The following is a 12,476-nucleotide window of genomic DNA, read 5'->3' on the forward strand; positions in this document are numbered from 1 at the left end:
ACTGGTTTTCTTACTATCACTATAATCATGTGAGACATTTTTATAGCTAGTATCACCATCAGGAGGAGGAGTAGTCATGTTTTTCTCAGATCTTTGACTGTTGCACGGTTAAGTGATACACAACAGACCAAGGCTCTGATACCAATTGAAGGTGAGAAAAACACAAGAAGGGGGGTTGAATTGTGTTTTAGAAAAATTCTTCGTTTCTCCTAAAAACTGAACACACTGATCAGAAGCTAAGTGAGACAGCTTCTGAAGTGATAATCAGAATCTAAATGCAGCGGAATAAAACAGAGAGAGAGAAGAAGAACGACACAAAGCAATTATACTGGTTCCTTCCACAATCCGGAAGTAGTCCAGTCCCCCTTGCACTTCCAAGGAGATTTCACTATGAGTAATATCTGATTACAAATGCTCAAGCACACAAGCAAGAGACTTCCAATGCTCAAGCACACAAGCAAGAGACTTCCTTTGCTCAAGAACACAATCAAGAGACTTCCTGCTCAAGCACAACTGCAAGAGACTTCCTAACTAAACAAAATTACACAGAAAATTGTTTAAGGTTGAACACTTGATATACAATCAGAGGTGCTCACAATACAAATCAGATACAGACTCAATGGACTTAAGAATTTCTAAGATATGACTTTGAGACACAGAAATTCTAAGTGAATGCAGAACAATTTCAGCAGAGGTTTGGTACTTGTGAAAATCTTTGTGAGTCTTTCGTTCAGCGTTCTTGCATTACCAATTCTCTAGGTCTTCACTCCTTTATATAGAGGTGTGAAAGAGACGTTGTGAAATTGCCAGCACACCAAAGAGTCGTTGTTGAAGCTTGATCTTTCACCAATGATCTTTTGCCTGATTTGGTTGTTGTCCTATGAAGAACAAATTTGAAATCCATTCCTTATCCAAGGAACATCTATGCAGGCGAGACCGTATTCTGGAGCTGTTTTCTTGTCTTGAAGTGCAGACACAAAACAGAGTAGTGGAGAACGTGGTTGTACAATTCGTACAAAGTACAATGTCAACGCTTTCGTCCAAATTGCAAACACACACCTTCAAACACCTTTGAAATGACCGTTGCAAACTCCACTAATCCTTTGGTTGTGTTTTCGAATCCAATAGACAGCTTTTGCATTGATGATTCTTCAATTCTTGATTCTTTGCAAATCCAGTTGATATTCAGCTTCTGGTGAAATGGCTTCTGATGAGGCAGCTTCTGATGATGCAGCTTCTGATGATGCAGCTTCTGATGAGATGACTTCTGCAGCTTCTGATGATGCAGCTTCTGATGATGTGACTTCTGGACCTCTTGTCTTCAGGAGCACTATTCTTCAGGAGCAGCTTACTTCAGGAGCGCTATTTCTTCAGGAGCAGCTTGACTTCAGGAGCGCTTTTTCTTCAGGAGCAAGTTGCCTTCAGGAGCGTCCAAGCTTCAAATTTGTTGTTTCCATAGCTCTTTATTTGCTCATTCAGAACCAATGATGATGTAACTTTATAATTATGGTCCTGTACACTTGAACAAATATTAGCTAATCCAATTTACAATTTTTAATACCTTGTTATCATCAAAACTCTTTAAGGTTTATTGTTAAACACATTTTGTTCCAACACCGTAGGCTAAGCGGCGTTAGGGAGAGGCTAACCTTAGGAAAGCTAAGTTAGGAAGGGTCGGATGGAACTTCTAGAGAGATGGCAGAGAACCTCTCTCTAGAAAACCAACGCTAAGATATTCTCTGATATATCCACATTTTATTTTGGGCCAAAAGTAGATGAATGAACTCGGGCGTTTCTCTTTAGGCCTCCCAAATTTCTCTAAGGCCTCCTAAATACACATCCAGTAGTTATCTATTAGATGTATTTTTTTCTTGAAAAACGTACATCCAATAGACAACCGGATGTGTATTTAGGAAGCCTCAGAGATATTGAGGTGGTGTAAAGAGAAACGTTCAGTGAACTCATGCTTACAAAACGGTTTGCTAGTGTAGGTTTAAGGTCTCTCTGTTGCTAAATGAAAAGATTCCTCTACTAAAAATGCATCTATATTAATGACACGAGACATATTTGATTGGTCACAACTTAGTCTAAATATTATGGATTTGGACACATACATAAGTGAAAAATAATAAAAGAAAAATAAATTGAATAATAAGTATTTTTGAATCTTAAAAAAAAAAGTAATTTTGAAATAGTCAAATAATATTTATTTTAACGTTTGTGCGTCTAAATCTTTTTATTTATATTTGTGACCGAGGAAGTACCGCTCCAATGATACAATATTACAATAGTCCCTCTTTCAGGTTTAATTTTGAGGAAACAACGTAAGAATCGAATAGACACTTTCAACCTCTCAACAGAACAAATTTCATGAAATTGTAGCATCCTATAATAATAAATAAATTTTCTACTTAGACAACATGTTGTATATACCTCTAATGTTACACAACAGTTTCCAAGAACAAAAGATTCCTTCAAAGACAATAAGAATAAGGAATATAAATAGTACTATTAAATTAGTAACATAGAAGCAATTGGAAGGAATGAATATGTGCTTTACTTGCACAGTTGTGTTCTTAGAACTACAAAACTGTACTAGGATACGTACTCCAAAAAATGCTTACCATAATGTATGTTAAAAGAAACACAAAATTTTGAAACATTTTCTTATTTATATGCTTTCATTATTTTCAGGAAATATTAAGGATCAATTGCTATGGAGGTTGAGTTAGGTCTAAAGATTACAAGAACAAAAGATGACACCACTTCCATTTCTGATTTTCAGTTTGCCAAAGACAGAGCAGGACCTGTCTTCTTATCTAAAGAAACTGATGCAACTTTCACCCTCACAGCACATCTCAAAGGTTTCTTCACAATCAACTCTTTTAAATTATGTTATTCACTTAGAGTCTGTTTGAATTATGTTATCTATCGAGCATAACCACTTGTAAGACTGTTCGACGGAGTTTATGAAAACATCTTATGATATGTCTATAAGGTTGTTTTCAGCTATTTTCATAAGCCCTTCATGATAGCTGGTGAAAACAAATTAAATTTTATTTTAACTTTTGTTATCAAAATAGTTCATGCATAAACACTTATACATGAGATTATACTATACTCATTTAAATAAAGTTGTTTATTATTTTTGTTTTCTTCTATTTCCTATGTTAATGATACCATGTTGATATGATGAACATATGCAGGTTATAAGAAAGAGAACATTGACATCAACATTAACAAAGATGGTACAAAAATTTCAGTGAGTGGAGAAAAAGAAGTACAAGAAATGCAGATGATACCATTCAAGAAAGAGCTGAAAATAAAAGGATTTAGAAAGAAGTTTAAAATCCCTAATGGAGTTGTTTTGGATAAAATCAAAGCTAAGTATTACGAAGAGGAAGGAGTGTTGAGAATAGTGATGCCAAAAACGGAAATAGCAAAAGGAGTACTGAGTGGGGTGGGAATAGAAGAAGTGAAGGAAGAAGAGGGTGCAAGTAGCATTATAGAAGAACCAGAACAAAATGCAAGAGAAGAAGTAAATGTTACAGATGATAAGAGTGAAGAGGAAAATGCTCCTGTTAAGAAGAGACGTCCTAGAAAACCATGGCAACCTTGTCCACCTTTGGTTCTTGGAGGATCAACTTTGCTTGTATCTATTATCTTTCTTGTAATGCACTATATTAGAGTGAGAAAGAGTTGATTTTTTTTCTTTTGGGTTAATTAAGTAAATGATTCCTATAAATATTCAGAATTTTGTTTTTAGTCCCTACAAAATAAAATCACACTTTTTAGTCCTTATAAAATTTTCCATCAACATTTTTAGTCCCTATAAAATTTTCCATCAGCATTTTTAATCCCTATAAAATTTTTCCATCAGCATTTTTAGTCCCTAAAATGCTTAAAGAAATTGTCACAAGGATTAAAAAGTGTGATTTTATTTTGTAGGGACTAAAAACAAAACTGTGAATATTTATAGGGACTAAAAACTTAATTAACCCTTTTCTTTTTTGCTAAGTTGATTCACGGATGTTTTGTTTTATTTTATTTTATTTTGGAGAGTAAATTAAAGTTGGATACTGTTGAAAAAACAACATACACTAATTAAGAAATATAATCACCATACAAGAATTTAACAAGAAAAACACAAAAACTAAGAAGAAAATCACACTTGTACATCTAAAGAAGTGAATTATTTAAAACACAGAGTTCTCTTAAATACCCGATGCTACACTTACATGTTACACTCTTCAAATCAAATAATTAAGGCTAAAGTGCACTTTTCCCCCCTTAACTTTCAAAAACTTGCAATTTTGGCCCCTTAAGTATGAAAACTTCAATTTTGGCCCCCTAAGTTTTAGCCCCTTTGCAATAGTAGTCCTTTTGGTCAATTTTGACCCAGTCAACGCCTACGTGGCATGCCACGTGTGTAAATAATAAATTTAAAAAAATAAAAAATGCCACAAAATCATTTTATAAATGAAATAAATAAAAAATATATTAAATAATAAAAAAAATCAGAAAAAATTAAAAATTAAAAATTAAAACGATCTTACTGCTTCCTCTCCTCGCTGTCATCGACCTTTGTTCCTCACCTTTGTTTTGTTCCTCACCACCATCGACAATGTTTTTCCTTTTCCGTTTCCTCCTCACCGTCACCGTGCTCTTTGCTGCTTCGTTCGGCACCATCGTCACCGTCGCCGACGAAGTCCTTATCACAACAGTGCGCCGTTCTTTCAACCTTCGTTCGGCACCACCGTCATTGTCGTCGACGAAGCCCTTATCACAACACTGTGTCGTTCTTTCAACTGATCAATTGAGGGTTTCATTTTCTCACCTCTTGTCAATCGAAGCTACAATCTGAAATCCCCAGACATGGTAATATAACCTATTCCCCTTTCTCATTCACCTTTTCAGTTTTTAGATTATTTTTCTTGGTTTTTGAAGAGTTAATGGTTTCATCAATAGAGTTGCGGTATTATTTGGTGAAATGAGTTGACGATAGATTCATCAATATAGTTGTGGTCTTGTTTGGAGAAATCGGTTGATTATATCAGGTTGTATGAAACCAAGCTTTCTAGGCAAGAATCACATCAAAAAGAACTGCCCCGGTTGCTGACATGAAGAGGAGGAACCTAGGTGAAGAGTAGCAAGTGTTTCAACAAAGTTGAAGGCCAAAAACACAATACAAAAAGAAGTTGAATTTGCTGAGATAATCAATTTGTTTGTGGTAGTTAAGGTTAGGTTCGCTGATCATGGATTGGATTTTGGGGACTCTTCCTTTTTCCTTTCCTTTTAATTTTTAATTTTTTCTGATTTTTTTTATTATTTAATATATTTTTTTTATTTATTTAATTTATAAAATGATTTTGTGGCATTTTTTATTTTTTTTAATTTATTATTTACACACGTGGCATGCCACGTAGGCGTTGACTGGGTCAAAATTGACCAAAAGGACTATTATTGCAAAGGGGCTAAAACTTAGGGGGCCAAAATTGTAGTTTTCATACTTAGGGGGCCAAAATTGCAAGTTTTTGAAAGTTAAGGGGGGAAAAGTGCACTTTAGCCAATAATTAAACGACATTTCATGACACTCTTTTTTTGGTTACACTCTACATAAGTGTAATAGAAAAAGAATAAGTTGAATTCAAACTTAAAACGTTTCGAACCGTTGCATCTTGTAAAAAAAATAAAAAATTAGTTAATATATATAGATTTGGTCTCCCACATTTCATGACACTCTAAGACAGAAGTATAATAGAAAAGGGAATTAGTCACTTTAGTCCCTGAATGAGAGAGGAGTGGTCACTTTAGTCCCTCAATGCAGAGAAATTGCAAAACAGTCCCTGAATATAGACCACGTTGGTCAATTTCAGAGACTAAAGTGACTAACAGAGTGTACATTCATGGACTAAATTGACTAACAGAGTCTGCATTCAGGGACTAAATTGACTAACAGAGTCTCCATTCAGGGACTATTTTGCAATTTATCTGCATTCAAGAACTAAAGTGGCGACTCCTTTCCTATTCAGGGACTAAAGTGACTAATCTCCCAATAGAAAAAAATTAAGTTAAATTCAAACTTAAAATGTTTTGAACCTTTGCATCTTATAAAATAAAAATAAAAAATAGTTAATATATATAGATTTGGTCTCCCTCTTTCTTGACCGTACTAAACAATATAAAACTTATTTTAAGATGTCTTATCTCAAACAACTCCAACAATATTAGTTCAAGGTGAGTGCTCTTAGCTATTGGATTCATTACAAATTCTAGAAACATCTCATACAAATTTAATGGTGACAAAGGAATGAATACTTTGCCTTCCATTAGTTTTCATCAGAAAATTGTTACTAGTTTGTATGACAGTGAAAGAATGAAATAAATATTTGACCAGATCCCAAAAATCTACAAAAAAAAAATCGCAAGAAAAACGATCTATTGAATCAATTATCAATTTAAAAAAAAAAAAAATTAATTGAGGCAAGAATAATTGGAAACCGTAAACTTTGTAGATTTCTGGTTTTGATATCACTCATACTGGTCATTTTAATTTGTGTTTTTCTTTTAAAACAAAGTTGAAACCAAAATGTAATAGTTAATTGGTTTGGCTTTTCATGATCATCATCATGACAAAAAGAAAGCTAGCGGAAGGAGGTGCCACCATCTATTTGTAAACATATGCATAAGTAAGCATGTGAGTGTTTGAGTGAGCATTTGTTAAATATGATAGGATGACTTTGAAATAATGAATGAAAATGATTTGTCTATTTGAATTTATTTATGGTGTAGAATGTAAAAATTGATTTAGACTCATCTAGAAAATGTCTAAATGTTTAGTTTGAATCAAAATTGACTATCATTAAATCTTCATTTGACTAACAGTGTTAAAGAAAAATGAATCTTCATTTGACTAGAAGTGTTAGGAAAAAAAAATAGTGTTTGAGTAAGATTAAAAAAAATACACCAACTTTATATTAAACTTTGTTTTAGAGTAAAAAACAAAAATACAAACATATATAATAATTAAATTTAAAATCAATACATCATCTATCTATCACCATAACGTTATAAATTGGCCCCAATGACATGTGGTGGATTTTTAGACTCTATTTTTATGTCCAACTTTTCTTTGGTGTGACACAACTTTACAAAATCAAGTTAATGCAAAGGTAGTTGTCAATTGCTCATCCAAATCTATACAATCCATACAAGTAAATTTGATTTAAGTTTTTTTGGCATAGGCAACTTAAAATTGATTTAGTTCAAACACTAGGTTTCTAATTTATTTATTTTTTTTGAAGAAATACTAGGTTTCTAATTCCTAGCTTGAATTATTGCCAAAAGAATTCTAGCTTGAATAGCTTTATCAATAATATAAATACAAATTTGTTTTGGACCACTAGGGTACTAAAAAATTGGTATTGACGTTAAGTAGATTGTTTCATCAATCAACTTCCAAGCTTGAGTGGACCGACCTATTCTAACTACCATATGCATATGGTAGAAAAAAAAAGTTAAGATTAAAAAAAAATATACACGAGATTTATATTAAACTTTGTTTTAGAGTATAAAAACAAAAATACAATCATATATAATAATTTACTTCAAAATCAATACATCATTCATCTATCTATCATCATAATATTATAAAATGGCCCCAAATGACATGTGGTGGATTTTTAGACTCAACTTCATGGTGTGACACAACTTCACAAAATCAAGTATTCAAAGTTAGTTGTCAATTGCTCATCCAAATCTATACAATCCATACAGGTAAATTTGATTTATGTTTTTCAGGCATAGGCAACTTAAAACTGATTTAGTCCAAATTTAAATTTAAATGTATTTGTCACAAAAAAAAAAAACTGAAATGAACATTCTCACTAAATAATCAATACTAGGTTTCTAATTCCTAGCTTGAATTATTGCCAATAGAATTATAGCTTTATCAATATAAATACAAATTTGTTTTGGACCACTAGGGTACTAAAATAATTGGTATTGATTTTTTTTGAAAGAAAAATAATTGGTATTGATGTTAAGTAGATTGTTTCATCAATCAACTTCCAAGCTTGAGTGGACCTATTCTAACTACCAACCATATGCATAAGGTGGGCACTATGCTATTTTCAAAAGCAGCTTACTAGCCTCCTCCTACAGTATGGATTCTCTAGAAATAGATGAATCCAATTTTTAATTATCCCATGGAATTCATTATTTTTTATTTATTTAATATGTAAAACTATATGATCAAGATCATACCGTTACCTTTCTTAATTTTTCGGTGTACTGAGCTGGAAAGACAATAGTTTGTTAGTGAAGCAAAAATCATTTATTCTTCAAAACCTACGCACAAGTTGCAGCAGACACAGCATGTGCATATACAGATAGATAAAGAAATTCTTACATAAATTAACATGAAGACACTATCCACAGATACTTGAATATTTGTCCAATGACACTAAAGATTATTAAAAGTAGACTAAAATTATTCCTAATCATAGAAACGAGTGTAGTATGATAAAAAAATTCATGTTAAACAAAATAATATTAGTTAAAAAAACATATTTTATGTGTATTCAGAAAGCATTCCAGCAATACCATGTTGAATCAAACCTAAAGCATTTCACTGAAGAATACGAGAAACCATCAGAAAACATGTCAAACCCTTGTAACACAAACGTTACTCAAAAAGGTATTAAAGTCATAAAGAATACATTGACATCTAGTCAACAATTTTTATCTTGACCAGGAACAAGTAGTGTGTTGCATAATTGTATTGCCAACGAAGAGATCAAGTTCTGGATAGCCAAAAGCCAAGTCAAAGTCCACCGTTTCCATTGACTTGACTGGAAACTCATTAATTTCACTCAAATTATGCATGACTGCATCCAAGATTCATCAACAACACTGTACATAGTGTCACATTAGCAAAATTAAAATATTTATTTTAAGAGAGAGAGATTTGTCACTCATTGTGATTTTACCCAACTTAAAGGTTTGGTCTATGCAGAACAATTATACTCCTAAATTAATACTATGTGAATAACTGCTAAATTCATTATACTCCACAATTGATTTATGAACATGGTTAGCACTCAAATTCATTATGCTCCTAAATCTATAGTGTGATGACATTCAGTAAAGGACAGATAGAGCTATACATAAGACGGAAACCTTAACAAGGAAACAATTAGTCAAATAAGACAAAAATAACAGAAAGCTTGTGATATCCCAATTTCAGGTTTTGAAATTCAAGCATTCCCACAGTCACCCTCAGTCATCTAGATAAAAAATAGACAGTTCATGTTCCAACTTTGGTCTCGTCAAATTGTGATCCAACAGTTCATATGGCATGATTGTGTCAAATGCATGATTCCGTGTCTACCAGAATCTGGATCTTGCTAGTAGCTATGGATAAATGGCTCAATAGTTGGACACTAGTACATTCTTATCTGTGAAACTTAAGATTTGATTACATCAAATGCATTTTAAGTTTTAACACCAAATGCTAGTTCAAAATCTTTGTTAAAGCACGATCTCCAAACACAAATTGTAGGGATGGAAACACAATTGTACTCAGCAAATGATAATGCAAAATAAAAACAGAACAGAGGCTGCAGAATACAGACAGAATTCCTAATAATTGGACGAACTTTGATGTTTTGTACAGTTAGTCCATAGGGTATAATGAAAACTAAGCAATCTCAAGAATCTAAAAAAAGAACACAATATTTTGTTCTTCAAAATACAATTTGTAAGTATATGAACCAAAAGATTTATCTAATAGATATTCATAAACAAAATCAACTACAATGAAGATGCAGCAAGTTAAAGAGGAGATTGATTACACAAAGCAAAATCTCAAGATAAAAACTAAAGGGGGGGGAAAGCAAATAATATTTCACATGGTTTTTTAAGTACAAGAATCCTCCCCCTTACCACTTAACTCTTGAAATAAACTTACTAAAATCAACAATCTCCATATACAATCCCCTGCACCTTTTGTAGTTTCCTATTTCTATGAAAGCAAAATCAAACTATAAAGTTATCACAAATTCTAAATTTCATCACAAGTTACTCAGCATTGTTTGGCCTACCAAGAGAATCAAGCCCTTCTGTTTTGCTGCGCACAATTCTATGGAAAACTTCCCTTACCTGTCGCTCCAAGGGATCAAGCCCATCTTTCAAAGCATCACAAACTTTTGAAACCTCGTGAACTCTCTGTCTAACTTCCCCTTCTTTCTCCTCAGTTAATGGAAAGTGCGCCGAATCAGCCAAATCACTCATCACCCTAACACATTTTTCAATTTGTTGAATCTCTCTAAGCAAGCCACAAGCATTCTTCCTTTCGCGCTTCTTGGACTCCTCTGTGATCCTCTCGTGGAGTGAGAGCAATGGAATAGCCCAAGTGTAACTTCTTGGAATGCTGAAATGCACATTCAATCCACGGTCTTGGCAGGGAATTGCGGCCACAAGAGCCCACATAACAAACAACAAGACCGAATTCATGATATAAACAGACATTGCAAGACCATTAGTTGCCATAAGATCATTTGCTCTTGGAGGATTAATGTTGTTCCCAATTGCTTGGAGCTGTCTAGCAGCAGACCAAGTACGAGAAACACTCCACGAAAGTGATCTAAATTGCCCCAAAGACCGATGTTGATAGGTGTTATTGCTATGACTATTGCCATGTTGATGCTGATCTTTATCTCTACCACCATTGCTACGACCAAATGATCGATTCCTATGAGCAATAGAAGCATTTGAATCCTTACCATCATCAAGCAAACTAATTGACAAATCAATTAGAGCTTTCTTCGCTCTACGAAATTGTCCTTCACCAATACTCCTCTGATGATCCAATGCATAAAGAACAATCTCCAACAGCTTCTGCCAAACACGAATCTGTTCAACGCCGTCACGAATGGCGTTACAAACATCCAAAGCCTTCACACTCCGTTCAAAATACTCGGAAACCATTCGATCCAAAGGTGGTCTGACAACCTGCCCTTTGTGAGTGTGAAGAATGGCTTTAAACTCCTCTTGACAAATGAGGAAGCAATCAAGCATCTTCCCAACCCATTTGAGTGAAAGCAATTCATCATGAGGAACAGATGAAAGATCAAGAAAACGATCAGTAACATGTTGTTGAAATGAATCAAGCTCAATCTCCAAGGTTGAACCTTCCATTGAATGAACCTGTTCACGACGAAAGCTTAGAATTGAACGGCCAAAATTTGTTAACGATGAAGGAGACGAACCTTGATATTCCGTAGCGGGCATTCTCACATAAAAAAATCACAAATTTTGAAACTTTCCACCTTCAATTACAATACCCAGATTTCAAAATGCTGAATTTCACAAATTTTTCAATGACCCTTTTCTCAAAAATTGAATTTTGACCTAAAAAAAACAATTTTTTTGTTGAAATTGAAGAAAACAAAAGAAAGAAGAATCAAAAAAATGAAAAGGGTGAGAGAGAAAAAGAGAGAAGAAGAAAGAGATGCGGGAAGAAATGAGGCATGGAACCCTAGAGGAAGGTGAGGGGTTATATTGGGGACAATTGGACCGCGTTTTATGGTGGTTGGAAAATTAAGAAGAAGAAAAAAAAAACAAAATACGCTAAAACAAAAAAAAAAAAGAATGATTTTTCTTTAATTAGGAGTAATTAAGGTTTTTATGTTTTGATTTTGAGGTAATTAATGAAAAAGTTAAGGTTGAGAGAGTACTATTATGAACACGTACCGAACACGTAAGAGACACGGTGTAAAGAACCAAGATTCTGAAATCAGCGGCGTAGATTTCGAGGAGAGGATACGGAGGAGATCTGAGCCGTTGGATTTTTGTTTTGGGACAAAGATAGTTCAGTTGTCTCCTGGTATGACACCACCTGAAAAGAGGAGAGTTTAGAATTACTCTGGGTTGGAGTTGTGAAACTGTCAAACATGCCACGTGGCGGTATTTCATTGTGTGGTGTTATGTGGAGGTGGTGTTGAAGAAAATAATTTGTTGTGATTAAAGGAAAATAATGATGTAATTACTAGTTGAATTTGTTAAAATATTCTAGTGATATTTTATATTATAAGTACATACTTAATTTAAATCTAAATTTGTAACTTTTTAAAGTTATTTAGTCATTATTCTCAATAAAAAAATTTAAAGATGGTTTTTATATTTTTACCCAAGAGAAGATGTTATTTGAAGATAACTCAAATTTTACTTTCTAGAGAAAAAGACTCACAATGATGATGGATCATAGAAGGATTCTCCGCAAAGAATGGTGTTATTAGGAGTCTTGTATCAAGTAATAAAAGTGATCGGCATTATACTTAAGCCATGAGATTCTCTCGCCTAATGGAATAGTTTTTTGAGTTGTCTTTTTTCATGGACTGAAGTTATAACAATTAGTGTTTTCGTTGAGAATTAGACCACAAAAAGTGCTACCTATATGTTGAATTGAGGTGCTC

The 12,476-nt window shown here is 33.4% G+C and overlaps 2 protein-coding genes across 2 annotated transcripts; one reads left to right on the forward strand and one right to left on the reverse strand.

Annotated features, from left to right (window-relative positions):
• The first annotated feature begins 2,584 nt into the window (after positions 1–2,584).
• Positions 2,585–3,745, forward strand: LOC146958271 (HSP20-like chaperones superfamily protein). The gene is made up of 2 exons (XM_085741367.1): positions 2,585–2,864; positions 3,207–3,745. The coding sequence occupies exons 1-2, from the start codon at positions 2,717–2,719 to the stop codon at positions 3,701–3,703; spliced, it is 645 nt and encodes a 214-aa protein (XP_085597493.1). The 5' UTR covers positions 2,585–2,716; the 3' UTR covers positions 3,704–3,745.
• Positions 3,746–9,769: 6,024 nt separating this feature from the next.
• Positions 9,770–11,708, reverse strand: LOC146958272 (plant/protein (DUF793)). The gene has a single exon (XM_085739795.1). It carries the CDS (start codon positions 11,290–11,292, stop codon positions 10,081–10,083), a length of 1,212 nt encoding a protein of 403 aa, XP_085595921.1. The 5' UTR covers positions 11,293–11,708; the 3' UTR covers positions 9,770–10,080.
• Between the last annotated feature and the right edge of the window lie 768 nt (positions 11,709–12,476).

This window comes from Medicago sativa, chromosome 1, assembly GCF_051527215.1.
Source record: "Medicago sativa cultivar Bolivia chromosome 1, Bolivia_mono, whole genome shotgun sequence".
NCBI lineage: Eukaryota > Viridiplantae > Streptophyta > Magnoliopsida > Fabales > Fabaceae > Medicago > Medicago sativa.

What these genes read in the sequence shown, in the direction of transcription:
- LOC146958272 (XM_085739795.1), bottom strand. Translation starts at nt 11,292, where the DNA reads ATGCCCGCTACGGAATATCAAGGTTCGTCTCCTTCATCGTTAACAAAT.
- LOC146958271 (XM_085741367.1), top strand. Translation starts at nt 2,717, where the DNA reads ATGGAGGTTGAGTTAGGTCTAAAGATTACAAGAACAAAAGATGACACC. An exon ending in CCTCACAGCACATCTCAAAG is followed by an intron (nt 2,865 to 3,206) that starts GTTTCTTCACAA and finishes GAACATATGCAG; the next exon opens with GTTATAAGAAAGAGAACATT.